General features: G+C 52.2%; 2 protein-coding genes across 7 annotated transcripts in view; both read right to left on the minus strand.

Annotated features, from left to right (window-relative positions):
- Positions 1 to 5,521: 5,521 nt before the first annotated feature.
- Positions 5,522 to 7,746, minus strand: CEBPE (CCAAT enhancer binding protein epsilon). 2 transcript variants are annotated; one of them, XM_004755329.3, is made up of 2 exons: positions 6,690 to 7,727; positions 5,522 to 6,066 (listed from the first exon to the last, which is right to left on the minus strand). In XM_004755329.3, the coding sequence occupies exons 1-2, from the start codon at positions 7,197 to 7,199 to the stop codon at positions 5,731 to 5,733; spliced, it is 846 nt and encodes a 281-aa protein (XP_004755386.1). In that variant the 5' UTR covers positions 7,200 to 7,727; the 3' UTR covers positions 5,522 to 5,730. The 2 variants fall into 2 exon arrangements, with proteins under 2 accessions (XP_004755386.1, XP_044923800.1); XM_045067865.1 differs by lacking the exon at positions 5,522 to 6,066 and adding an exon at positions 6,073 to 6,454 and having other exon boundaries at positions 6,690 to 7,746.
- Positions 7,747 to 12,313: 4,567 nt separating this feature from the next.
- SLC7A8 (solute carrier family 7 member 8) overlaps positions 12,314 to 25,033 on the minus strand; it is a 50,342-nt gene continuing 37,622 nt past the window's right edge. For 4 of the 5 annotated variants that reach the window (XM_004755327.3, XM_004755326.3, XM_004755325.3 and 1 more), the window contains 7 exons: positions 24,667 to 24,820; positions 23,989 to 24,112; positions 22,422 to 22,525; positions 19,042 to 19,138; positions 16,860 to 17,009; positions 15,102 to 15,279; positions 12,314 to 14,451 (listed from right to left, as the gene is read on the minus strand). In XM_004755327.3, coding sequence (XP_004755384.1) covers positions 14,288 to 14,451; positions 15,102 to 15,279; positions 16,860 to 17,009; positions 19,042 to 19,138; positions 22,422 to 22,525; positions 23,989 to 24,112; positions 24,667 to 24,820 — 971 coding nt within the window. In that variant the 3' untranslated portion in view covers positions 12,314 to 14,287. The remainder of the gene's footprint in view (positions 14,452 to 15,101; positions 15,280 to 16,859; positions 17,010 to 19,041; positions 19,139 to 22,421; positions 22,526 to 23,988; positions 24,113 to 24,666; positions 24,821 to 25,033) is intronic. The other variant, XM_013057648.2, reaches the window with a different exon arrangement.

The raw sequence follows: 25,033 nt of genomic DNA on the forward strand, positions 1-25,033 counted from the left end.
CTCTACACTGGCCCCCAGCAGCTAAGGACCACTGAGGGCAATCACCCCAGAGGACAGCCTGTGGTCATGCCATTGGCATCATTGACTTCAGCGGGGCACCCTCAAGTCAGAGATCTCAGTCCTCTTCCCTCACAGCACCTGGGGTCTTGCTCCTCCGAGCCTCTGCTCGGTCCCTAGCACTGGGCTCCTCCGTCCTGGTAAAGACAGAGCCATTGGACAGAACAGGCGAAGGCGCGCCTTTTTCACCCTCCCTGCACTGGTGTCTATCGCTGCTGCTGTCCCTTCTTTCTCCTCAGAGGACAGGAAATATCCTCATCCTTTGGGAGGTCGTTCATCCCTCCCACGCTCTGGATTCCTTCAGTGGGAGATGTGGCTTCAGCCCCTCTCTGACTCGGTCTCTTCCCCAGTCCATCAGTGACCAGGAAGGGCTTGCCTGGGGCCTTGGCATGCATTTCTCTGTCTGCTGGGAACCCCTGCCCTTTGCCTGTCTGACTCCTCACCTTGCAGATGTCTGTGTGTTACTTCCTCAAAGACGCCTTGTCTGACCTTCACCTTTCAGTCAGGTGCCCTTGTTAACATCCATCCCAGTCACCCTTCGCTTTTGCCACATACCCCTGCCCATTTAGAATAATCAATTTATTTGTGGTGGTGTGTGTGTCTGTCCCCTTCATGGATCTGTAACTGGGGCAAGAACTGCTCTCCACCTTTATCCTGTAGCTTCTATAACAAGCAAAGTGTCCAGCCTGAAGTAGGTGTTGTAAGTATTTTTTAAAGATTATTTATTTATTTGAGAGAAAGAGAGAGCACAAGGTGGGGAGGGTTGAAGGGAGAAGCAGACTCCCCGCTGAGCAAGGAGCCCAATGCAGGGCTCAATCCCAGGACTCCAGGATCATAACCTGAGCTGAAGGCAGTCGCTTAATCAACTGAGCCACACAGGCGCCCCTATAATTATTTTCTGAGCAAATGAATACACGAATGGGCATGGTGAGGAGACAGGAGGGATGTGAGTGGGGAGGGCAGGTGGGGAAATAAGGTAGAAGGTGAGGAGAGGAGATGGGCAGTGTGGGGACAGGATGGTAATGAGGATGAGTGGCATGCAGAGGTGAGGTTAGGGATGGAGGGGAAAAGCGGGGAGAGGAAGACCAGGCAGAGGCATCTCTCTGTGGGCCCGCGTGAGGCTTCCAGACCCTGAGTGGCTTCCCAGGAGCTCTTGTCCCCTGGCCATGCTGCTTGAGAGGTTTGGAGGCCCAGCCCGTAGGCGGGGTTAGACTTTATCTTGGGGTGCAGCCCTAACCTCAGATGGTGACAGAGCGGGAGCGAGCTGGGGTTTTGCAAACCGTCCCGATTGCAGCAGGCCAGCCGGCTCGCTCTGGACGGCGGGTGGGGCCTGGGCTTATCTCCCAAGCACAGCCCTAACCTCAGATGGTGACAAAGCGGGAGTGAGCAGACGTTTTGCAAACCGTCCCGATTGCAGCAGGGTGGGATGACCTGGCCAGGGCCAGCAGTGCTAGGTGTAGGGGGCGACATAGGCTTGGACAAGTTGGGGGCCTCGGAGCAAGTCTGGCTTGTGGGAGCCATTCTGTATGTGGCTTGCCTCTACCTACCTCAGATCTCTGTTTCTAAAACCAAAGGGAAGGTCGCCACTCTGTAGGTGGGGCTCTCCCTGTTAGGAAGCCTGCCAGTTCCCAAGTCCTAGGACCCCTCTGCTCTTCCGGAAGTCAGAATTGGTGGCCAGTGGCAGCCATTTTCCTCTAAGAACACCAACCACATCTCCAGCGGGGTGGCCTCCTGTGCCTTTGAAGGTTTTCCAGGACCAGGCCTGCTTAAAGTTGCACTGACAGGGGCCAGTCAGAAGTCCTGCCTGAGCTAGACCATTCCCACTTAGGAGTAGCACAGGCTGAAAGGGGAGGTGTGCTTGCTGGGGGCTGGCGAGGGTGACAGGAAGTGACTGGTCGAAGAGGAGGCACACAGGCCCTCAGCCAGCCCTGGCTATCGCTGCTTCAGCATCTCCTATACAGCCCCCTGCATCCCATAGCCCCCTCCCTCGCTGGCGCAGGGTAGGGGTGGAGGCGAAGAGGCCCCTTTCCACCCCCACAACCCCAACCGGGATCTTGCAACACTGGGATGGGGGCCCTGGGGGCCCAGGCATGTGGCAATCCGTGGGGGTGGGGTGGGAGGTGTGCACCGAGCAGGGGAGCGGCTTTCACAAGCAGCCACTGCAGGACTGACCTTGGCTGGCTCACCTTGGGCAGCTTCCTCTCTCTTCCCAGTATCACCAAACAGCCTTCCTTCTCCTCCGCCGTTTCCCCCAGGCCTGAGATCCTGACTTTCAACTCAGCATTCTCATCTGGGTTCCAGGCTCAGCTCATGAGGGAAAACTGGGCCTGAGCCCACTGTAGAGTCTAAAGCAATGGGAATGCACGTGTATGCTGTTTGGATCTTGATTTGCTGGTTTCTTAAAGTCACCGTGTCCCAAGGACTAGTGCCTTGGGGCTCCTTTCTGCCTCTTCTTTCCCTACAGCAACTTGGGAGAAAGGGCTTGGGTACTGGAATCTTGCTCTCTGGCCCATTTGGGCTTCTTAGAGACTGAGCTCTCCTGCAGAGGGAATGGAAAGAAAGTTCTTGGCAATTCCATTCCAGATGGAGGAAGGCATTTTCTTGCTCTTCCCTTTCCTCCTCCTTTCCATTCAGCCAGGCTCCTTGGCTTCCTTTCTTTTTCTTGATCATCGGATGTCTTAGGCCTCCCCGCCAATTTGGCACGTCTGCCTCCTCCCAGAAATTTTTTAGGTTTCAACTTCAATGTCACCTCCTCAGAGAAGCTGTCCTTGACCACCCCAGCAGAAATAACCTCCCTTCCTGCTTGTGTATTTGGTTTTCCCGAGTGGAGTAATTAATGAATTTACTAAAAGTGCTTTGTAGAGGTGTGAAGGAACAGGACTGAGGGAGAGCTGCAAGGAAAGATGAAGACACTGACTAGCTGCCGCAGGCTCCGTTACTGCCCCCAAGGCCATAAGGGTGGCATCTGTGAGAGGGGACAATGGAAGGTGCCCGTCCCCGACAAGAGAGAGCTAGGGAATAAGCACTCAACTTTATTCTCCGTGCACCATCCTGTCCCACCTGGAGCACAGCAGGATGACCAGGGGTGGAGGGGATCTAGAAGGGCAAAGGAAGACACCTAGTGTGCACTAGCGTGGTGCCTTTTTCTTCCCGCCCATTCGGCTAAGACCTGGGTCTGTCTCGGTCACCACAGTGTTCTTGACACCCGACAAGGGCCCACAAGAGGAAAGATGTTCAACAAATACTTGTTGAATAAGTCTACTCTGGCCCACACCAGTCGAGGCCAGGTGAAAAGCCTGATTCAGAAAGTGTGACTACCTGTCACCTCCCTGGGACGTGATCTGCCAGAGATTTGGGGCCATGCTCGCCACTGTGCTCATGCACGGACCAGGTGTGCTCTTTTCTGAAGCTGGGGCCGTTACTCTTCTGCAGCCCTGGTGCCAGGCTCCCGCCTCAAGGAGCCGCAGGGTGGTGGGGGGCTGGGAGGAGACCCAGTTCCGAATGGTGGGAAAGCAGCTCCGGGCTGATGCTGAAGCAACCGAAGATCCCATCATCCAAAACCTTGAAAATAAGTCAAGGGGCAGTGGTCTTGAGCTGAGAGGAGGAAATCCGGAGGTTGAGTCACTTACCCTGTTCTGTACAAACCCCCCTTATGCAACCCCATCCCCCTGGGCTAGAAGCGAGGTACAGGATTCTCCTGGGCATCCGTGGAGACGGAAACCTCCCCCTAATGACTTCAGGACGCCCACTGGTGAGGGAATAAACCATCCAGCGAGTTCGAATTTATCTACCCAGACCAGATCTGGGATAGTAGGCTCCAGGGACAGGTGAAGGAGAGAGGGCCTGACGGACACAGAGGCAAAGACAGGAGAGGGGCTGAGTCCTAGGTGAGGCAGGCATGGTGCACACAGGTGCCCAACACATAGGAAGTCTCTGCCGCTAGGGGTGTGGAAATAAGGGGAAGGGTGGGAGAGAGAGAAGAGACTGAGAGGATCCTGCCTTTCCCCTCTCAGAAAGTTATTCCTTGACCTCCAACTCAGGCTTTCTCAGCAGGGGCCTACATAACATTGGTGGTCTGGGAGATACTCTGGCCCGCACTGTGTCTTGTGTCTCGACAGTCCTTGGTTACTTGCTGAATGGGACTGGCAGGCCCGCCCCGTGCGGTGTGCCTCTGTGGGGAGGGCGTGAGCATGGCCTAGAGAAGATGCCCTGTGCTGACACAGCAAAGGGACAGAGAGAGTGTCAGGAGAATGTCTCTTATCCCCTCTGGCCCTCAGCCGCTTTATCTGTAAGATGTGGCTCTCACTATCTTGCTCGTCTGAGGCCAAAGCCCACCAGACGATCTCTTGAGGTCTCCTCCAGCACCTCCGGAGATCCGTGATTTTTTTGGAGCTATTTTTGGCGCTGCCTCTAAGCAATTGTGTGACTCTGGCTAAGCACCCCACCACCACACCCTCCCCACCCAAGGCCTCAGTTTCCTCACCTGCAAAGTGAGAAGTTTAGATGAGATCCTAAGGTCCTTTCAGTTCTAGCAAAATGGAATAATAATGACTGGTCATCTTACCATGTGCCAGGCCATGTTTGTCTATGAATACAACAACACTGTGAGGTGGGTACTAATGCTGCCTCTTTCTATGGTGCAGATGGGGAAACTGAGGCACACAGAGAGGTAACTGGTTCGCATTGTACAGCTAGCAAAAACAGGAGGGAGATCCAGATGGATGCCCTTGGGCTAGAGCTCTATGAAAGAGGATACGCTTCACATGAGGGGGTTTCACTGGCACAGGTGGATTATTTTCCTCATTATCAACTTTCTCCTGTTCACAGAGGTCTCGAGGCCTTTCCCAATGGAGTCTTCCCCCAGGCACTCAGATTCTAGTGCTATGGGGCACCTGAGTCCCAGGGAGTGAGGGACAATGAGGGAGTGGGTGGGAGCCACGGGGTGGGGGGTGGCGGATGTCAGGCTGGTGGGCTCAAGTTGTGGAACCAGAGAGAAGTGGTCGAGTCCTGGCTGCAGAGCTAGGGAGCCCTAAATATGGCAGAGCCATCTGGAACCTGACTGGAGCTCCCAAACCCATATTTCGAGGCACTGGGGTCAGCAGACCTAGATACAAGGGACTGGGTGGCACTGGGATCTCCCCCCACAAGCCACAGAACTCCGTTAGGGAAGTATCCTGAGGCTGCTGCAGGCCCAGTGGGGTTGTCGGGTGGGGTGCCTTCATCATCTAGAAGGACAGAGCAGGCTCGGGTGGGGGCAGGAGGAGAGAGGAGCAGAGTGGCAGACACACAGCCTGGCCGTGTGGTGTGCTGTGGGCAAGCTGTGGGCAGTGTATCTCTATTCTTGGATATTCATCTGGGAATAGAACCAAGAGATATGCAGACCCAGCAACAGGCCCTCACTGCCCTTGGAGCCCCCATGTCCCATGTGCACCCCCCCAATTCCCAGGCCCAGGGTGTAGGCCCATTACTGAGTCATAGTGCAATTTTATTCGGCCACAGAATCATTATGCTGGGGTCTGCCCTCCTCCCTTGCCACCCGCTGCCATTTGTCCACGGTCTCTGCCTCAGGCTTGGCCCATGAGGGGCTCTAGGCCTCCAGCAGGGTAGGTATCCCCAGAGTCAGACTGGGCCAGGGCAGGGGGTGGGGCTGGTGCCATAGTCTGTCAGCCTGGCTCAGCTGCAGCCCCCCACGCCTTTGATGAGGCTGGCGGCCTCCGGGATCTGCCGGAAGAGGTTTCGAAGGGTGTCCAGCTCCTGGGTCAGCTGCTCCACGCGACTGCGGAGGCGCTCATTCTCCGCCATGTACTCCAGCACCTTCTGCTGCGTCTCCAGGATGCGCCTCTTGGCCTTGTCGCGGCTCTTGCGCACGGCGATGTTGTTCCGCTCCCTCCGCAGCCTGTACTCCAGGCTGTCCTTGTTCACCGCCTTCTTGCCTTTGTGCGAGGGGCCAGCTGGGGATGGCGCCTTGAGGAGGGGGCTGCAGGGGGTTGCGGCGGCGGCCACAGGGGCCTGGAGGGGGAAGGCACAGACCGACCAGAGGTGAGGGCTGGCCAGGACGCAGAGTGGCTGCCGGGCGGGAATCGCAGCAGTCGGAGAACGCCCAGGCATCAAACAGGTCCGGGGTCCAGAGCCAGCTCTGGTCTCACAGTCAGGACAGCCATAGCACCCCCCCACCTCCCCGCGTGCAGAGGGGGCCCCTGCTCTGACCCAGACTCTCTTTCCCATTCCCACACTGTCTGAGGACACTTTCCTTCAATTTCTTTTGAGGCTCTAATCTTAGAATCGGTAGGCATTTCCCCTTCCAGAAGCAGGCAGCAGAGAAACTTCCTTCCCTCCTGGAAGGGAGTGATGGGTCCCGAGGTCTGGGCAGGTCAGCTGGCCAGTAGGACAGCCTGGACTGTGGAACGCCGGGATCCCAGCCACATGGTGGGGTTCAGGGTGAGAAGGAAGTGACAGAAAAGCAAAGCAGGGTCATGGTGGTGTGGTGAGCACAGAGGGTTTGGGGGTGGGTGGGTCTCCCAGAGCAACACCAAACACGGACCCCTGAGCGCAAACAGAGTGCAGAGTGCCCCACACGCATTGGTCTCCCTCCAGCCCCTGGGTGGCAGGAATGAGATCTGACCTGCACTTACCTTGAGGACGCGCAGGGGCTGGCTGGGCGCTGCCAGGGCCGGGGGCAGGTGCATGGCCGTCTGCCCGCAGTGTGCTACTTGATACTGTAGGGGATTATAGCTGCCGCGGCTGGCCCCTCGGCTGCCCTCTGGCCCCCGAGGCTCCTCCTTCACAGCCACAGCCCTGGGGTCATAGCTCCCTGGGCTGCTGTAGATGCCAGACCCCAAGGCCTTCCTGTCAGGGCCGAAGGTATGTGGGGGGTAGGCGAAGGGCCGTGGGTCCGGCGGCAGGTAGTGGGGAAAGGCAGGGGTTCCGGGTCCCTTAAGGCCTCGGGCCTCAGGTGCCGGCTTCACTGCGAAGAGGTCGGAGAGGAGCTGTTCCTCCCCAGACTCGATGTAGGCAGAGAGGTCGATGGAAGCTTCATGCTCACACATGTCCCCCAGCTCCCCGGGCCCCGCTCGGCCCCCTGAGAACTCAAGAGGCTGCTGGCCAGCCCGGGGCTCACACTCGTAGTAGGTCCCGTGGGACATGGCCGGCCCGCCCCCTCGGCTCCCCGCCCCTGCCACCCTACTCTTGGGGCACCCTCTGGGATGCTCTGCCTGCCCTCTCCCTATCTCCCCCTGCCCTAGATCTGCCCTAGATCTGCCCTCTCCGTTCTCCTCTGTCACCCACTCCTGAGTGGCCTCTCTCCTCCCACCTCTGCTGTTTCCTTTTCCTTCCTCTGTAGTCAATGCCTCTTTTCTCTTCCCTTTTTTTCCCCCTCTCTCTCCCTGGGGTGACTTAGGGAGGGGCAGGGTGCACCCCAGAGGGAGGGATGCAGGGCTTAAAGAAAGGGGGCCCTGGCCTATTTAGCAGTTGGGAGCACTCCTTAGTCAGGGTCCAAGCCAGGGTTCTGAGATGCCTGGCTGATGCTTCTGGGAATGCCTCCCCCTTCCCTCTTGAGTCCAGGGGATTCCAGAGTCCTCGCTGAAGGCAACACCTCACTCTGAGTGTCCTCCTCCCTCCAACTTCCAAAAAGTTCTGTGCAGAAGAACGAGGTGCCAAGTCAGAAATGAACAGAAAAAACCCTCTTCCAGTGCCGACCCCCCACCTGATCTGAGCTCCTCCCTTGACACGCCTCCCTCTCTGTCCCCCAGCAAGGCTGGGCTCCACCTCCCCCCAGGGGCAGTCCTTTCCTTTTGTAGCCCCACCCCCAGGGCATTCTTTTGGGGGCAGGCCAGGGGCGTTGTTTGAGGGGGTTATAGTGATAAGTTCTGCGAACAAGCCCTACACGGGGTCCTGTGGTGCAGAGCATGCTCATTTGCTAGGTTTTTGTGCAATAGCTCAAACCCTCTGATGCTTCTAGCCCAGGGTGGCCCTAGCAGCCTGGCACTGTCGCTCACTGCCAAGGCTGGGCTAAGGCACCTGCTCCCGACTTGGGCCCTGTGCCCCAGACCCAGGCAGGCCCCTGCCCCAGGAGCCAACAGCTGCACTCCTCTGGTGGGTGGCTCCAGTGCTCCCCCTTCCAGCTGCCCTGCACTGTGGGAGCCTCAGGTTGTCGCTGGGTCCCCTGCTCCCACCCTGGGGCTCAGCCCTGTTTCCTGTGCCTGGGGCCACAAGGCTCAAGCACTCCCTGCAGCTCAGCTTGCTGTCTTTCCTCCTGCATGGCCCTTCTCTGACCTCGATGCGTGTCTCTTGGGTCCACTTCCTCTTGTGAGGCTTGAGAAGCCTTCTCTTTTGTCATCATCTCTTCCTGGGACTGCTTCAGGGGCTCCAGGAGAAGCCCATGCTCGGCACTTTGGGCCCCCTTTCCCTTCCCTTTTCTTTTTCCTCTGGGAACTCCCCACTCTCTCCTGTTAGAGGCATTGCTGTGGTTCTGTTTTTACCTTGAATTTCACCTACAAAAGGGACTAGAGGTCCAGAAGAGGGAAAGGATGCAGAAATGCGTCACTGGCTCTTTGATCATTGGCAAATGCTGGGAGCACCCCATGGAGGTCAGAAGGTTTAACAAGTAGGGTATACCAAGGGCCAGGCCACAGGGGGGACAGACGCAGATGGGATATGGGTGGCACTGAATGGTAAAATAGAGTAAGCAGGTGCAGACAGGCCTGCCTCTGCGTCAGGCTAGTTACCCTTCCAGACAGCATCTTCCTCCCTCCCTTGCTCCCCACCACCCCATCAACCCCAGGAGCTTTCTGGGCACAGTTTAGGGTCCTTTCTCTGGGAGCCCTGACCTGGCATTGGGAGATCTGTGTGCATCCTGGAGACAGAGCTCAGGGACCGGAAGGGTAGGTTGGGTAGGTATTGATCTCATCTCCCTTTCAAAGGACCTAGGGTCAAACAGGTAATCAGAGCTTGAACTACCTCAGTTTGGCAGGAATGCCTCTGTTGACCGGCAGGCGGCAATATTGGTCCATAATTCGGAACTGGAGGGGCTGCTGTGGTCAGGCATCAGGTGGACGGCAGGGGGCAGGCTTCTGCAGCCCTTGCAAGGGCAGGACCCTGTCGGGCCTCTGGGAGGAAGGAGGGGAATCGTGGTGAGGTGGGGTCTTGCAGCGCAGTTACTGGGGGAGTGGGCAGGGTGAGAGGACTGGGGCGAGGGTCGTGTCTCAATGAGCAGAAATTCTAGCCCTCTCCGACTTTGAAGTAGTGATGACGGTTAAGGCCTGACGTTTTCTGGAGTTATGCTCTTTTTGGTCATTGAAACATTCACTTTTCCAGACGGATCGGTTCCATGTGAGTTAAGTAGGAAGGAAAGCAAGACCGATGCCATTTTAAATCTGCCTTATCAAGGAGGGAAACGAGGCTGAAAGGCCCAACCGCCCAAGGTCAGACAAGGATACAGCTTTGCTCTTGGGGGGAAAAGGCAGTGGGTTAGTTCTTGAAAACCCTAGGCAATTAGGAATAGAGAAAGGGGGAGCTGTGTGACTCAGAGAGCCCTGTTTGCCCTCAGTCTGCCGCGGGGGTGGGAGGCGGGGGTGGAGGGGTGGGGGGTGGGGGCCGGCGGGACGACTGCGTCAGAAGCCAGTGAACGGGGCGCTGGAGGAAGCAGGGAAGTGTGCAAATAGAGCCGGCAGGAAATGAGAAAGGCTGGGGCCAGGGGGAGATAAGTGATCTCCCTCCGGTCCCTCACCTTCTAGGCTGGTGGCTGACGTTGCTGGAGTACTGACATTACGTTTCCCAGTAACTGAGGAGTTTGGGGAGGGCAGGCAGCATTCTGGATGTCTAGACAGGGGAGGAGGGGGGTCTGGACAGGAGCAGGGGTGGGGAGGGCAGTCCCAGACAAGAGCTGGGGGATTCTTGGGTTCTGTGGAGTTGCTCAGGTGTGGAATGAAGCCCTCCCTGAGCAGCAGGCTTTCTTTCTCCTTTCTGCTTCAGTTGCTACCTGTTTGCCTTAATGGAAACAATGCAGGTATATTTTCTTAGTGACTTTGTAAAAGGCCTCAGTTCAAAGATCACCTCCTTCACCAAGTCTTTACAACAGGGAGCCAGCCAAGCACGGCAGCAGTGGAGTGTCAGAGAGACCCAGGCTTAAATCCTGCCTCTGTCACATCCCAGTCTGGTGACCTTGGGCAAGTTATTTAACCTTACTTGTAAAATGGCAGTAGTAACTTCTACTTTGTCAGATTGTTTAATGAAACTTTGTATGGAGAGCAATGTTGAGTCTTCCGCCATTCCTCCCACCACCGCCCGCAGTTTATCTGAGTGTCCTAAGCAGACATTATCTACAGCCCCATCTGATGCCTCAGTTTAACAGGCATTTTGGGGCACGGAAGTAGCAGACACAGTGCAGACTCTGGGGATCTGGCAGATTCGGCTCCTGTCTGCCATGGCTGGAGGTCCCCCCTCCCCAAGTGGGCAGTCAGCAGTGCGTGTGTGCCAGGAGTGTTCTCGCCTTCTTTCCCTGTAGACGATTTGCTCCTCAAGGGTAGGGTCAGATCCATTTTTTGAAACTTTTCAGCTGTGGTGACCGTATAGCCTGGATAAAAATTAAGGAAAGGTAGATTGTCAAGTATGAATATTTTTATGAAGACAATGGAACAAAGCGTTTGAAATCTGTGCTGACCCAGAAACTTCAGGAATAAGTTTGTTATTCTCACAGCAACTAAAAAACTCCGTGGACACAATGGTTATAAAGTGTGTTGTGTGACTAACGAATGAATGCTTATGCAGCTATGATTTTGGTGCCCCCCCCCATTCCCTAAGGTCAGAGCATCTGAATTCCTACCATTAAAGGGACTGACAGGGTTAAGACTGGATAAAGGCCCAGGCTAAACATAAATACCTTGTGTTCTGGAGGACACTCATATTTACCATGGCCCAGATTAAAAAGATCAGCATGTGTCACTTATGTGGGGAGGGGGGCTGCTGGTGATGGATAGGAGCGAGTGTCTCCACAGAGCGAGAGGGGCTTTGGGGAGGGCCGGACTTGCTGGAACAGGGCAACATGGAAAATACAGTGGCAGCCCATGGAAAGGAAAAGTGTGTGTGTTGGGGAAGAAGCAGTTCAAAAGTGTGGATTTGAGACCTCGGGGACAGCCTCTTGCATAAGACTGGTCTCTGCCCAGTTTTGCCATCAGTATCTGGGGACAACCTTGGGCTGAAGATTGAGGAAAGCTTTGAGATTCGGTTCAACCTTTTTTTTTTCTTTTCTCAGAAAGTACTAAATAGGTTAGGTGACTTGCCCAAGGACACACAGCTGTTTGGTGGCTGCTGAGCTGGAACTTAGAGCCAAGCAGCTGTGCCCTGTGACTGGCACGCCTCCAGCCTCAGCTGAGAAAAATGCCAGCCACAGATGAGGAGTGTTGGGGCTGGGTGGGGACTGGGAGTGAGGCGTTTTGCCTGCCTGTGTCCTCACGTGTCCCTCATGGTGGAGGATGATGTCTTAACACCCCCCCTCCCCTGCCCATGTCTGTCAGACGTGCAGGCTCTGGAGTAATGCTGCCCTAGAACAGGCAGCTGGGACGGCTGCCCACGAAGGAGGCACTCCAAGCACTGGGTCTAATCCCATCAACTTCCTCCAGCAATTAACCCCAATCACCAGTGGATGTGTCCCTACCGTACCTGGTTCCTCCTTTGTCCCCACTCAACAGCCTTCCTAGACCGCCGACTAGACACAGCCCTCTCATTCAGCTCCATGCAGCTGAGGGGACCCTGCCTCACATCCCAGTGCCTTCTGTCAAACCCCTCGGATCTGGCTGGCTGCTTTCCTAAGTGCCCCTGGCTTCTCTCCATAGGCTCAGTCCATCCCTTCCTTTCCCATTCAGTGCCAGCTGTCCCAGTGCCAGAAGACTTGGCTGACCAGACCTTGGAGAACCACTCTGCCATTGCCTCCCTCCACTCAGCTAAGTCCTGTCTGCCATCTACTTTCCCACCTGGGCAGTGGCGATGTTCTTCCTAGCTAGTTTGCAGGAACTTAATGAACACTTTGGGACTTCACTGAAGAAATGAAGTTATTGGTTCAAAATGAAGGTAGTTAAAAACCAACCCCTCCCCACCAAAAAACGCGAGAGAGTTGAGTGTGCTGGTACTGGGTCCCTGGGACAGAGCAAGGGCCTCTGGGAATGCCATCCAGGAAGGAACTTAGCAACCAAAGTCCTGACGAAGATAGGAAATGCCCAGGGACTCTGTCTCAGAAGGTCACTGAATTACTACCACCAACAACTTCGTTTCAATTTAAAATTTTATTACATCAAAAGAAAAAAAAAAAAAAACCCTCCACAAAACAAACTCTAACCCTAGACCAACTCAAAGACAGAAGATTATTATCCAGGTATAACTAATGCCCTCCCCACCCAAACAACCTTACATTAAAAAATTTAAAAGAAATAGAAATGCCAGCTTCAAAAATATTTATCCAAAAAAGTAAGGCATTCACTTTATGAAACAAATGAACAAACAAATAAACCCTAACAATTGAAGGAGGGATGGAGGTTGGAGGAATGAGAAGAGGGAACAGGAGGGTGGTCCCCTGACCTTCCAGGGGCCAGGCCCAGCCCACCTGGGGTCCACTCTGAAGGGACCGGAACTCAAACCAAACCTGACATCTCACCAGTTGGGGTTGGGGGGAGGCAGTCAGGCAGGACAGGTAGGAAGCTGGGAAAGCCAAGCAAGCCAGGAAGACTCCCAGCATATTCTAGTCTAAGCAGGTGGTAGGGGGAGGTAGGAAAGGGGGCCCTCCTGCTTTGGGATGAAAGGATCCTAGTCCTTAGCACATCAAGTGTGATAGGGAGGCTGCAAGGCCCAGGGTAAACATGGTGGTGTTCCCTCGGAGCGCAGGGAAAGGCAGCCTCTGCCCACAGGACGGCCAGAAGTGCGCAAACCAGAATGTGTCTCCAAAATGTGTACTTTCTGCCACTGCCCTTTCATTCTGTTTGGGAGGCTGTCCCAAGACAGGGCAGTGGTGGGACCAGAAGGGGAGGTGCCCGAGTTGGGGGAGGAGGAAGGAACTGGCCTTCAGAAGACACTCTCTCCCCACATAGTATCTGAGGTTATGGGATGGGCACACTTCTGGGGGGTGGGTGGGAAAGCACCCTCCATTCCAGGAAGGCTTTTCATACCAGGTCTGTCCTGAGGGTTAGAAATCAGGGAGTATTTTTAGGTCCAGTTCTTGGATAGGAAGTGATTTAAGGCTGATTTGGCTTGGGTTTCCGGCCTGAAGGTCTTGGGATCCTTCATACCGGTTGGTCCCGGAGCCAAGCCAGAGAAGAGGGAAAGGGCACAATGGGGGCCACCAGCAGTGCTGGTTCCATGGAGGTATGTGGGGACGTAGCTGCAGGGATCGTGGAGTGACTGTTCCTTCTCACTGGAGTGGGGAGGGAGGAGCTAAGCAGCTTTGCCATTAGGAGAGAAATGTCCTCTACATGGAAAATAAGAAGACTTTCTGGCTTCAGGAAGCTTTGGCACCAAGTGGGGGTCAGGATGCAGGAGATGGGGCAGGGCTGGGTTTCTGCAATTTGAGCCTTTCCCAATCTGTTCCACAGGCCTGGCTTGGGTTAGGGGGAGGGGGCAGTTCTCCTGCTCATTGGTCCTTAGCTCAGTAGGGAGGTGGTGTCCTGCCAGGAACCTTGTTCTGGACAGGGAGCTCAAGCTGGGGTGAGGGGAGGCACGATGGGGAGGGGGAGAGGAGAGGGCAGAGGGAAGCATCTCTCATTTCTTGGGTCCCTAGTAAAGGGAGGGGGATATCAGTCTCTCCAGCTGACCTTTAAAGATGACAGATTTGCCTAAGTCTGTCCCTCCCCAACTGACTCACTGTTGCTTCTGGTTCTCTGAGCAGAGGCCTCCCTTGGGCTCAGGAATGGGGAGGGAAGGCAGTACTGACTGGGCTCCTGAGGAGGCAAGTACAGGGTAGAGGGCCCTGTGGGGTACCGCCAGAAGCTCCACTCTCCTCCCACTTCTTGGAGCAGCCCTGGTGAGGGTTTTGGACACAGGCCCTGGTGGCGAGAGGCTGGTTCTTTGGGTACAAATGTCAGTGTATTTGTCTATAGTTTCTTACCACCCACACCCAGGTTCTGCTCCTGCTGGACACACCGTGTGTGTGTGTGTGTGTAGTGTGTGTGTATTGGGGGTACCTAGGCAGGGAAGGAGAGCAAAAAGGGGGTATAGGAGGAAGGAGCCAGCTGAGAGGCGATGGTGGTTCTCAGGGTTGGGGCTGCTCCGAATCCTTGTCCTTGGAGGCCGTGGGTTGGTAGATGGGCTGCCGCTGCTCCTCTGGGTCCTCATTTATCTCCTCTTTACCCGAGCCTGCTTCCATCTTGGGGTACACAACCACACACATCTTCTGGCTCACGAGGGTTAGTGACTCTATGGGAAGTTACACAGAATGGGTCAGTGCTGAGCATCCCACCCACCCCGCCAAGCCGGCCATGACCCTGCTCCACTCCCCTGCCCCATGTGTTGCCTCAGCAGAGCCCTGGTGCCTTCAGGAGACTTCCATTCCAGGAGACAGCCACCTTGCCTCTTCCTGTGGCTCTGAGCAGCCCGTCTGCTGGTTGCCCCTTCTCATCAAAGCCGGAGTCCCCCACCTTCTCTAAGCCTCGTGACTACCAGTTCCAGGATCTCCCTTGGCCTCTCCCCCAGGCAGCTCCTACAGAATGGCTGTCAGGGTGCCTATTCTTCCAGCTCTAGGGTCTGTGTGCAAACCTCAGCTGTTCTCCTCTCCTCAGAGGTCTCTGGGAAGGCACCCACACTTCCCTGCCCCATCTTCTTCTCCAGGGCTCTGTGGACCAGCCTAGGTCTCCTGACCAGGAGACCTAACTCAGACAAGGAGATCCTCTAGCCACCTGGCGTTTTTTTTTTTTTTTTTTAAGGAGAAAGCAGGCTCCCCACTGGGCAGAGAGCCTGATGCGGGGCTCGATCCCCGGATCCTGAGATCATGACCTAAGCCGAAGGCAGAGGCTTTAACTCACTGAGCCACCCAGGTGCCCCGCCACCCGGCATTTTTAACAACTCACCAATGAAGTTATTGAAACACTTGGGCTTGTGTTGCCAGTAAACACCCAGGAAATAGACGGGCACTCCTGTCAGCATGATGGCCAGGCCAATGCCACACACCACGGGCTCTGACCACAGGCTAAAGATCAGCAGAAAGGCCCAGAACAGCAGGTAGATGACGGGGAACAGCAGGTTGATCTGTGGAACAGATGTGCTGTTAGATGTGTGGATCCCGTGGTCCTCAGGATCAGGGTGTCCTCTCTCTTCTCAATCCACAGAGAGGCACCTTTGAGGGCAAAGGCTAGGCTTCACTTGGCTCTCTGGCTCCCACACCCCAAGCCCTGATAGATCAAGTGTCATGTCAACAAACGTTGGTGAACTTGGGTAGTAGGACGGGAAGAGGAAGGGCAACTAGGAAGGGAATGATCCTCATTCCTTTCTCTTTTCTCCTGGGCAGAGGCTAAACAAGTCCTTGTCATCCATGCTTCAGCCAGGGAAGCCCATGGGGACTGATAGGCTCTCTGGTTTATTGGTATATGTTTGCTGACATCCTAGAGTAGAAGAGAGGTGGAGAAATGAGTGAGGGGCAAGAAGGAAGTGGCCCAGGTCTGTCATACTCCTTGTTCCTTTCCCAGTTCGAGGTAGGGCCCTCATCTGGGCACCATGTGGCAAATGTCCATCCTTCTTTTCAGGATCAGTCTCAATGTGTTTTTCTCAAGCAATCTGAGAAGGTAAGTCTGCTAAGATCCAAGAAGTCAGGAAACCTACCATACTGTCAGGCACTCTGGGACTTTGATTTTATTCAGAAAGAAGCATCAGCTCTATGGGCTTATTGGCCATCTTGTTGGCCACAGGTGGGAGTGCCCAGTAGAGTCTTCTTCAAGACTCCACATCTAGCTGCTTTTCTCTTCCTTGTCATCTCAGAGGGTATGCAAGTGTTGGGAGGAGGGAGGGTTACTCTACCTTGTCATCCCTCTAGCAAGCTTTCTAAGAGTGACAGGAAAGTGGTGGTGGAAAACAGATTTGGAAAGCTGAAATCCCCAGCTGGGAGAATCTTCTTGAAGGATCTAGTCTCCTGTTTCCAGAAAAGGATTGTTCAAATAGCTCAGGTCTATGCTCTATTCTAATTTGCACGAGAACCCATAATGCTCTCGCCTGTTTTATTCTGAGCAATGCCATTCATTCACCACAGTTATCTCTTGCAGCAATCAGTAGGTTCACCAGGCACACTACTACATATAAGGCTATAGTAGTTTAAAAAGGGAGGCTCATGGAGGGCTGTAGTGGACTGAAAAGCTTCAAGGGAGAGGAGGAACTTGAGGCCTATGTGGAGAATAGTTATAATTTGGATAGGCAGATGGGAGAAGGAAACTCATTCTGGGATGGAGACATAGTTCAAGTGAACTCAGCGATGGGATGGAGGGAGGAGGAGGAGATGGGCCATACTAGTGGATTCATGGAAATGCTAGAGAGGTAAGAGAGCCCTGAAAAATCAACCGGAGTTTATAAGAGTTGTAGGAAACAACTACAATGATGAGAGTATCATTTAATCTAACTTACTCTTCCAGCTATGATTTGTTCTGGTCCTGTCTCCAGTGGAAAATGGAAATGACTGCCCCACTTATACATAGCACTTGCTTTCCAAAGGGTCTACTACCATCATAGAGAAGGTAGATCATATATGTGGTCAGCAGCTGAGAACAAGGGGATTTAAAAATCTGAGCAGCAGCTAGATTTGGAGAGGAGGGGAAAGGGATCTCAAGGGGAGGTTCTCGCACCTTGATAGGGCGGGGGATGTCAGGCTTCTGCCAGCGAAGAACGATTTGTCCCGCGACTGTGACTCCATAGAATAGGTAGTTGATGAAGCCCACGTAGTTGATGAGGGTGTACATGTCACTGGTGACCAGCATCAGCAGGGTTGAGATGCACTGTGGGAAATGGGAGAAGCTCATCAGTGATCAGTAAGGTATCTGGACACTGAAGGAGCTGTTTACAGGTGGGAGACTGTTCCCCTGCCTCTAGACAGACGATGTCATTTTACGATGAATGTCCTAAAATAGAGACTTTACAGCCTCCCCTCCCTAGGCATCCTGGCCATTGTTAACAGCTTCATTGCCAGGAAATTCTTTCTTATTGCAGGAATGATAATCAAAATATTTAACTACTGGTATGGCATGGGCACTAACCAGTCAGAATAGATACTGGCCATAAACAACTGGCTTGGCCACACAGGCAGTGCCAGTCTCATTTGTATTTCTTCCCTGGTTGTACCTCAAGCTAATTTTGGTGTTTCCTTTTTTTTTTTTTTAATCCCTTAGGGAAGATTGTTAACTGCAGATTAAAGCTTTGATTCCTGCCCTCATCCTCTCCTGGCTGAGTCATGTAATTTATTTTTCTCCCCCCTCTACCTTTTTTAATATTCTAAACAGTTATAAAGCATTTGCTAGGTGGCAAGCCCTGTTCTCAGTGTTCTACAGATATTAACTCATTTAACTCTCATAACATCCTCATGAGGTTTTCTTGATAGAATCCACTTTACAATTTCAAACTCAGCTCAGTGGCTCTCTCGGAATCATGTTCTGCCCCTCTGCTAATTTGTTAAGGCCAACAGAAGATTCTGTTCTTAGAGCATCTGGGTGGCTCAGTTGGTTGAGCGTCTGCCTTCGGCTTGGGTCCTGATCCTGGGATCCAGTCCTGCATCGGGCTTCACATCAGGCTCTCTGCTCAGCAAGGAGCCTGCTTCTCCCGCTGCCCCTCCCCCTGCTTGTGCTCTCTGTCTGTCACAAGTAGGCAGAGAGGCAGGCAGCGAGAGGAGGAAGCAGGCTCCCTGTTGAGCAGAGAGCCTAATGAGGGGCTCAATCCCAGGACCCTGGGATCATGACCTGAGGTGAAGGCAGAGGCTTTAACCCACTGAGCCACCCAGGTAACCCTAAATAAATAAAATCTTAAACTAAAAAAAAAAGAAGGTTCAGTTCTCATGTAAGATCTGACAGTGAAAATAACCTAGAAGATTTTAATGGATGAATAAGCCAGATTCTGACTGTATTTGCCTTGTAGCACAGTACTGTACCAATAGCTCAAACTGGAAAAAAGTCTGTGTCTCACTGGGAGTACTAGGGGTCTCCGGGCACCTTTCACAGCTAACCAATCATGATGGCCTTCATCCTGTATCTGAACATTCTGAAACTCCCCCTCATGGTGTACAATGAAGGCACTTGACTCCTGAGAGCTCTCAATTATCCTGATCTAACTGCTTCTCTGATGGACCAAAGTCATTTTCAATATTTTATTCAGGATCCAGAAAGAAAAAATAGTAACTTAAAAGACTCAGTGGGGACAAGTCTTTGCTCTTTCTTTTTACCCCTCTAAATGATTCTACACTAGGCCATTCTACCCTCATTTCTTCCCTACCCCAAGTTTTCTTTTCTCCATTTTCAGTTGCTAGTCTTCTTTTTCTTATAGTTTGTCTTATTTGGTGTACCTGTAACACTGAATTTGTTTCAGTGATATTTCCTGAGAGACAGGCAGAGCCTCCTTGGGGCAAGAAGATTGATGGGGAGTGGTGGACGTGGTGGACGTGTATGTGATTGGCCAGGAATGGGGGCCCAAAGCTGCAATCCTGGGGGCAACAAGTGCAGGGGAGAGCCAAGAAAGGAGGCTTCTTTATGAGACTGTAGAGTTGTGACATAGTCACTTCAATCTGACCCAAAAGGATGGGAGAACAGCAATGAGCCAGGGTGAGAGCCTGAAGGTGTTTCAGGACACAGGGTCTTTCCTTGTTATTTCTCTTGATATTCACAAAACCCATGTATATCATTTACCAGATTATCTAAGACCCAATGAAACCTGGGAGCAAACCAGGAAGGTGACAGGGCTGTGTGTGGGAAGTGCGAACTTCAGCTCAGAGCAAGTACAAAGAGGGAGGGTGTGTGTAGGGCTGGCAGAAGGAGGCGCCCTTACTGTGAATAACAAGGCCGGGATTGGGGTACAGCGCTTCACGTGGATCATGGCCAGCACGCTGGGAAGGTGGCCCTCCCTGGCTCCAGCAAAGAACAGCCTGGTAAAGAGAAAAACAGGTCAGCCTGGGGTGACCTATAGACTACCCAAGGAAGTTCCCTCCCCAGCCCAGTCTTCCTCATTCATGCCCACCTTCTGCTCACACAGGAGCATCTCCCCCACCCAACCACGTACCTGCCCTCCCATGCACACTCCAGCCCACTTATCACAGGACCCACATTCACAAGTGCAGGTGCAGGCAGACCAGAGGCAGCCAGTGGATAACGGATGGATTCTGGGTGCATGGAGACCCGAAGTATGGTCTGAGTGGCTTGGGGTTACTGATGATTATGACTTCACTTTGTGGGTCTCACAACGTCCTAATCCCTTTAAAAATGGGCCTCCCCCATCCTCAAGGAATACAGGTTCTCTGAAACATGGGGACTGAACTGTATGTCCATGGGAAGCCTTAAAAACACTGATATTCTAGTCAGGAGGTAGTTGCTACTGTGGGGATGGAGAATGGGTGGTGGACCAGAAAGGGACACGGAATAACTTGGTGGATATGTGAGAATGTTCTATATCTTGTTTTGAGTGGTGCTTACATCACTGTATACAACTCTCAAAATTCATTAATCTGGACAATCTGTGTATTTTATTGTATTGTATGTATTGTATTATATCATACCTAAAAATTTATAACCTTAAGCTACTTTTTCTATTCCCAAAGAAGCCATCCTAAGGAAATGAATAGTGAGTTAGTGAAAGATATATATAAAAGATATTCTGATGATAAAAAAGATAGGAAATATCCTAAATGCCCCCAAAGTAAAAGACTGATAACATAAATTATAGCATATCTATAAGATGGGATATTTTACAGTCTTAATGTTTTGAAAAAAATTCATTACATGAGAACATACTCAAATACAATGTTAAATGGAAAGAGCAAGACAGAACACTATATGATTCCATACAGTATGATTCTAATTAATTTAGAAATTATGGTCATGTAAAAACATACCAACTGATTATCTCAGGGGGATGGAATTATGAGTAATTTTAATTTTCTTCCATAGACTTTATTTAAAAAGTTAATTTCTAAAATGGATGAGAAATTTTAAATTGGAATAAAAATGATTTTTTAATCCTTTTTAAAAATTAGATCCTTTTTTTTGAGATAATTGTAGACTCACATTGCAACTGGAAGAAATAATACAGAGAGATCCTAGGTATCCAATCTATTTCTACTGGTAACATACTGCCAAACTATAGTATAATATCATGGCTAAAAATATGTATTTTTAAAAAGAGAAATTTTAACATAAAAGGGACTTCTTCTTCCCCTTTCCTTTTCTCAGAGAAAAGAATATTATAAGCCGTTGGAAGTTGTTTACATATTAGTATGAATTAAGCACCTAAGGGGTAGGAGGAAGGAGTTGGTGTAAAGGGCACAGGAAGGCACAGAATCAGCACGCTGGGTGTTCTGAAAAAAAAAACAAAAACCTGTCACTTACTTTGGAATTTGTGTGTGAGGGGGAGAGGAACTAATAGCAGCAGTTTGGCAGAAGGGTGGGAGTCCATTATGGCCCCAAGTACCCATGTGCATCACCATCAGTTGCCATCACCAACTACCGAGGCTACTGTCACTGGTTTCATGCAGACACGCAGCATTGCCCCTCTATGGTGCAGCCTCATGCACCTAAATGAGCTCCGGGTGCTCAGGGAGCCTCATCATGCACGTAGCCAGGGCCCCACATTCATGTCCCTCCTCCACATGCAGCCAGGACCAGTGTAACTGTCCAGGTCCAACAGCATTTGCCAGTGTCAAGTTCACAAGAGACAATCCTTGCCCAGCTAGCTGACAACAGAGGAGACAATGACATTAAGCATGACACACGCCCACACACACTCCTATTTCTCAGGAAGGGTCAACCTCTCCATATACCAAACACAAAAGAGTAAGGGAAAGAAGGAGAGAGGGAGGGAAGGAGGAGGAAGGAACGAAGGAACTGGAAAGATGAGCAGAGGAGGCCTGGTGGGTGAGCTGTGCCTCTGAATCAGAGGCCTCGCACGCCAGGGCCGCCGTGTCCTACATGCACACACAGCTGTATCACATGCATGCAGACCATCACTTGGCCTGCCCGAGGGACAAACCCCACTCTAAAGCGACTGTAGCCAGTCACTCTCTTCCATAGATCCCAGAGAGCCTCATGGGTCACTGCTCTTCCACTGCTCGCCCTCAGTTGGGGACTCCAGGTGGCCACAGCTCCTGTGTAACACGCACACGAGGTTGCTGTGGGTGAGTCTCAGTCTCATAGGGTCCCAGGCCACAGAGGACACCCACACTCCCTCTTTCCTGCCCTGGGTCCTGAAAACATGGCACTCCCTTGACATTTCATGAGAACTCCTCCCTGAGGTAATGGGTGGCTTTGGAAGCAGCTGAACTCAGGGACTGCCTGTTCTTGCTGTATCTTTCAAGTAGGACTATGGCCTGGGGGCAGGGTAACTTTCTAAGAAATGGGGAAAGTCCCCTTGAACAACACTGATAGGAAACAGTCCAGTGTCTGCTAGCCACAACGGTCCATTCTGGAGATAGGGAGAAGAGACCCTGAGGAGGGGCAGATTTCTGGGGATGTAGAGGCAAATGTTAGGGATTTCTGGACTGACTTGAGTTTCTGGCTTCCCTGAGAGTTTGGGAGTTGGGGGCCTGGCTTTGGACAAATGCTTTCCTTCAGCTTTTCCCCACTTCTCTCACTTTACACGCTCTGCCTAAGTCTTCCGAGCAGCCATGACAAGGCCGCCCACAGCCACTTGTCTGTTGAGCAGGGAGAAGGATCCATCCCACCTGCAGGCTGGTCCCAGAACTTCCATAAGAGGCCAGCCCAGAGCCCCCAGCCCACAAGCCTGTGTCCCTCCTGGTCCCTGATAGAGTGGGGTTCCTTTCAAGGCAGCATAGCCTGTTTCCAGGCAAGTAGCAAAGGGGCTCTGCGGTTGCTGCTGAGATACTGTCCTGCTGCTAGTCACGGTGCCCAGACCTACGACTGCGTCAGGCAGCCTGGGACCTCCTCAGCCCTCTGCTCCTGCTGAAATGAGGTGGGACAGGGCTTCTTGCCACTACATGTGAAGCCACACACATCGCAGGTAACCACATGAGCAGCACACACCCCTTTGCGTCCAAGCTGACATACAAATGCCCCTTCGTGAGCAATCACCCCCTACGAGGTCACCACCCAGGTGCCCACACAGACCCCTGCTGACAGAGACAAGCCCCCCACATATACACAGAGCAGTATGCGCAGCAGAATGGGCCCTGGCCCAGGAAGGACTGGGACGACACCTACCGGGAAGAGGTGAAGAGAGACCCATTGACTCCTCCAAATGTGGACAGGGCAACAGAAATGGGCATGATCCAGGCCATGACCCCAAGGAGCTTCTCTCCGAATGTCTGGGAGAGAAAACAAGGGAATGAGCAGAAGAGGCAAGGTTACAACTCAGCACTTGTACATCACTGCTGGGAATGCTCCCTCCCATCTTTATGCTTGCTGAGTCTCTCCTACCAGGGTCCTTGCAGGGAGAGTTGTTTCCCCAGCCCTTCCTGCACCGCACCGCCACTTCCCTTCCCATGGTAATCACACACAGTGGAGATTTAACAAGTGTTTTGGGCTATTAACTGAAGGAGACAGTGCATGGTGGTAATAATAATAATAATAACAACGATGATGATGATGCGTGAACATCTGTTCTCCTTGTTTTATGGATGAGAAAACTAAGACACAAAACAATTAGGTAGTCTGCCTAAGATCACAAACCCAGAAAGTGGAGGGCCAGGACCAGAAACCAGCTGTGGGAGTCCAAGCCTCAGTTACATTACACACTCATGAGTCAGGCAGGTTGGGGTTCAAATCTTAGCCCAACAGTTTGGAGCTGTGAGACCTTGAGCAAGATCCTTAATTTTTGAGCCTCAGTTTTCCCATCTGTAAAATAGAAATGGTTCTTAATTCATAGGGTGAGAATTTCTAAATTTACAGAATTAGTGTAGGAGGGGGAAAATGGTAAGAACAAGCCACTATGTAGGCTGAGAAAGAAAAGGTGGTAAAGCTACAGACTAGTCTCCCTGTACTGAAGGAATGTAAAATGTCAAGGGACTAGGCTTTTCTATATTTTCTGAGCCAAGTACACACTCAATTTCTCACACATTATGGGGGAGGTGTTGTTTAGAATAGATGTGCTGCTGGGTTAGGCCCGGGGTCATGCCCCAGGACACTGAAGAGCCTCTTTCTTTAGTCTTCTGAGAGGAAAAATGTGATGACAGTTTGGTAGGGTGGCGTCAGGGCTCAGGTGAAGCCAGGTCAGGGGGCTGCATGGCTCCCAGGTTTCTCCTGAGTATCAAAGACCCCAGTGCTTTGGATCCGCATGATCTCTTTCCCCAAAGAGCACAGACCATTCCTACTACCTGTTTATTGGCACACACTTTTCCCTGATGAGGAAAGGAGTCAGGCTGCATGAATTCCAGAGGAAGAAACAAAGGCAGAGAGGAATGGCATTGTCTTGTGCAAGATTATATCTTTCTAGGAGGAGACTGCCTCCATTACACAATCATCACATTTAGAGTTTAAAGTGCCCCAGAGCAGGAACTGGCAAATTTTTTTGTAAAGGGTCATATAGTAAGTAAGGTAGCTTTGTGGGCCATAGAGTGTGTGGCAACAAGCTGGTTCTGCTGTTGTCACTGTTCTAGGTACAACATGGCCGTCAGTTTCCACCTGGGCACTTGAAGATATGGTTTCTGCCCTGAGAACTTGGGATGACTTCCAATTCCACAAATTCATGGATCAGGGAAAAGTGAGTAGGGCCAATCAGGCAAGTCTATGTCAACATTCCTGGTTTGAGGAACTGTGTTTGATTTCTTACCACAGCGACTGCGTTTGATGCCAGCAGCTCCTGGGGGGACATTGCAGTGACATAAGCGACATTGGCAAAGACATACACAAATGTGACCAGTGGGATGGAGATGAAGATGGCTCTGGGAAGGTTCCTGTAGAAGGAGAGGAGGTGAGAGGGTAAAGGCCTAGCACCTGCCTCATCACGGGGTTTGGGAGGTGCCTTGTCTTTCTGCTCCAAACTGACCTGGCAACCTTGTGTGACACTCCCTCTCCCTGGGGGGATGTATTCTTTCTCAAAATGGGCAGGGCAATTTAGAGAAAATGTAACAGGGTAGGCTGGGAATATGCTTCATACCGGTTGATCTCTTTCTGACTGGGATCTCCATGATACACCCTTCTCCCCTGCCTCAAGACACAAAGACCCTCCTGACATTTCATCCTCTAAGGCAATGGTGCTATCTCAGCACTGTTTCAGCTTTTAATCTGCTCTGAGACAGTCACGGGATCATTTTTCTCCTCCTGGCAGGGCAGATGACAAATGGTTTAAGTTCCTGAGAAATAATTGTTTCTTCAGGATAGAGCAGGTCACAGTCAGAACAGGGGCAGAGGTGGAGAAGTGACCAATGGACACCTGACTCTCTCTTCCTAGTAGCAGGTGCTGTGGCCTTTCAAGGGATTTGGGAAGAGCTGGGCTATTTTAACTCACTTGTAGGGATCAACAAGTTCCTCAGTCACGTAATTAAGAAAGTTCCAGCCTCCGTAAGCAAAGGAGCCCTGAAGGAAAGCCAGTGCGATGAGGCCGATGTCGGGTTCTTGGAAATTCTCAAATGCGTTCTTTGGTTCCAGCCAGAAATACTCTCCTGTGGATGCAAGGGGCAGGGAGGGGGCTGCTCAGAGAAAGGAGCTAGAGGCCTGGAGGCCTCTAGCCTGCCTAGTCCTGTCTCAGCTCCTCCTGCAGTGAAAATCCAGCTCTTGTCTTGTTTCCAGTGAACTCCACACATTGGAGAAGCAGGACCAAAAGGAGAATGGAAATAAGATTAGGACTTTCACAGAACCTAGGAACCAGGAGTCCA

This window comes from Mustela putorius, unplaced genomic scaffold, assembly GCF_011764305.1.
Source record: "Mustela putorius furo isolate JIRA1106 unplaced genomic scaffold, ASM1176430v1.1 tig00003898_pilon_pilon_pilon, whole genome shotgun sequence".
Taxonomy (NCBI): Eukaryota; Metazoa; Chordata; class Mammalia; order Carnivora; family Mustelidae; genus Mustela; species Mustela putorius.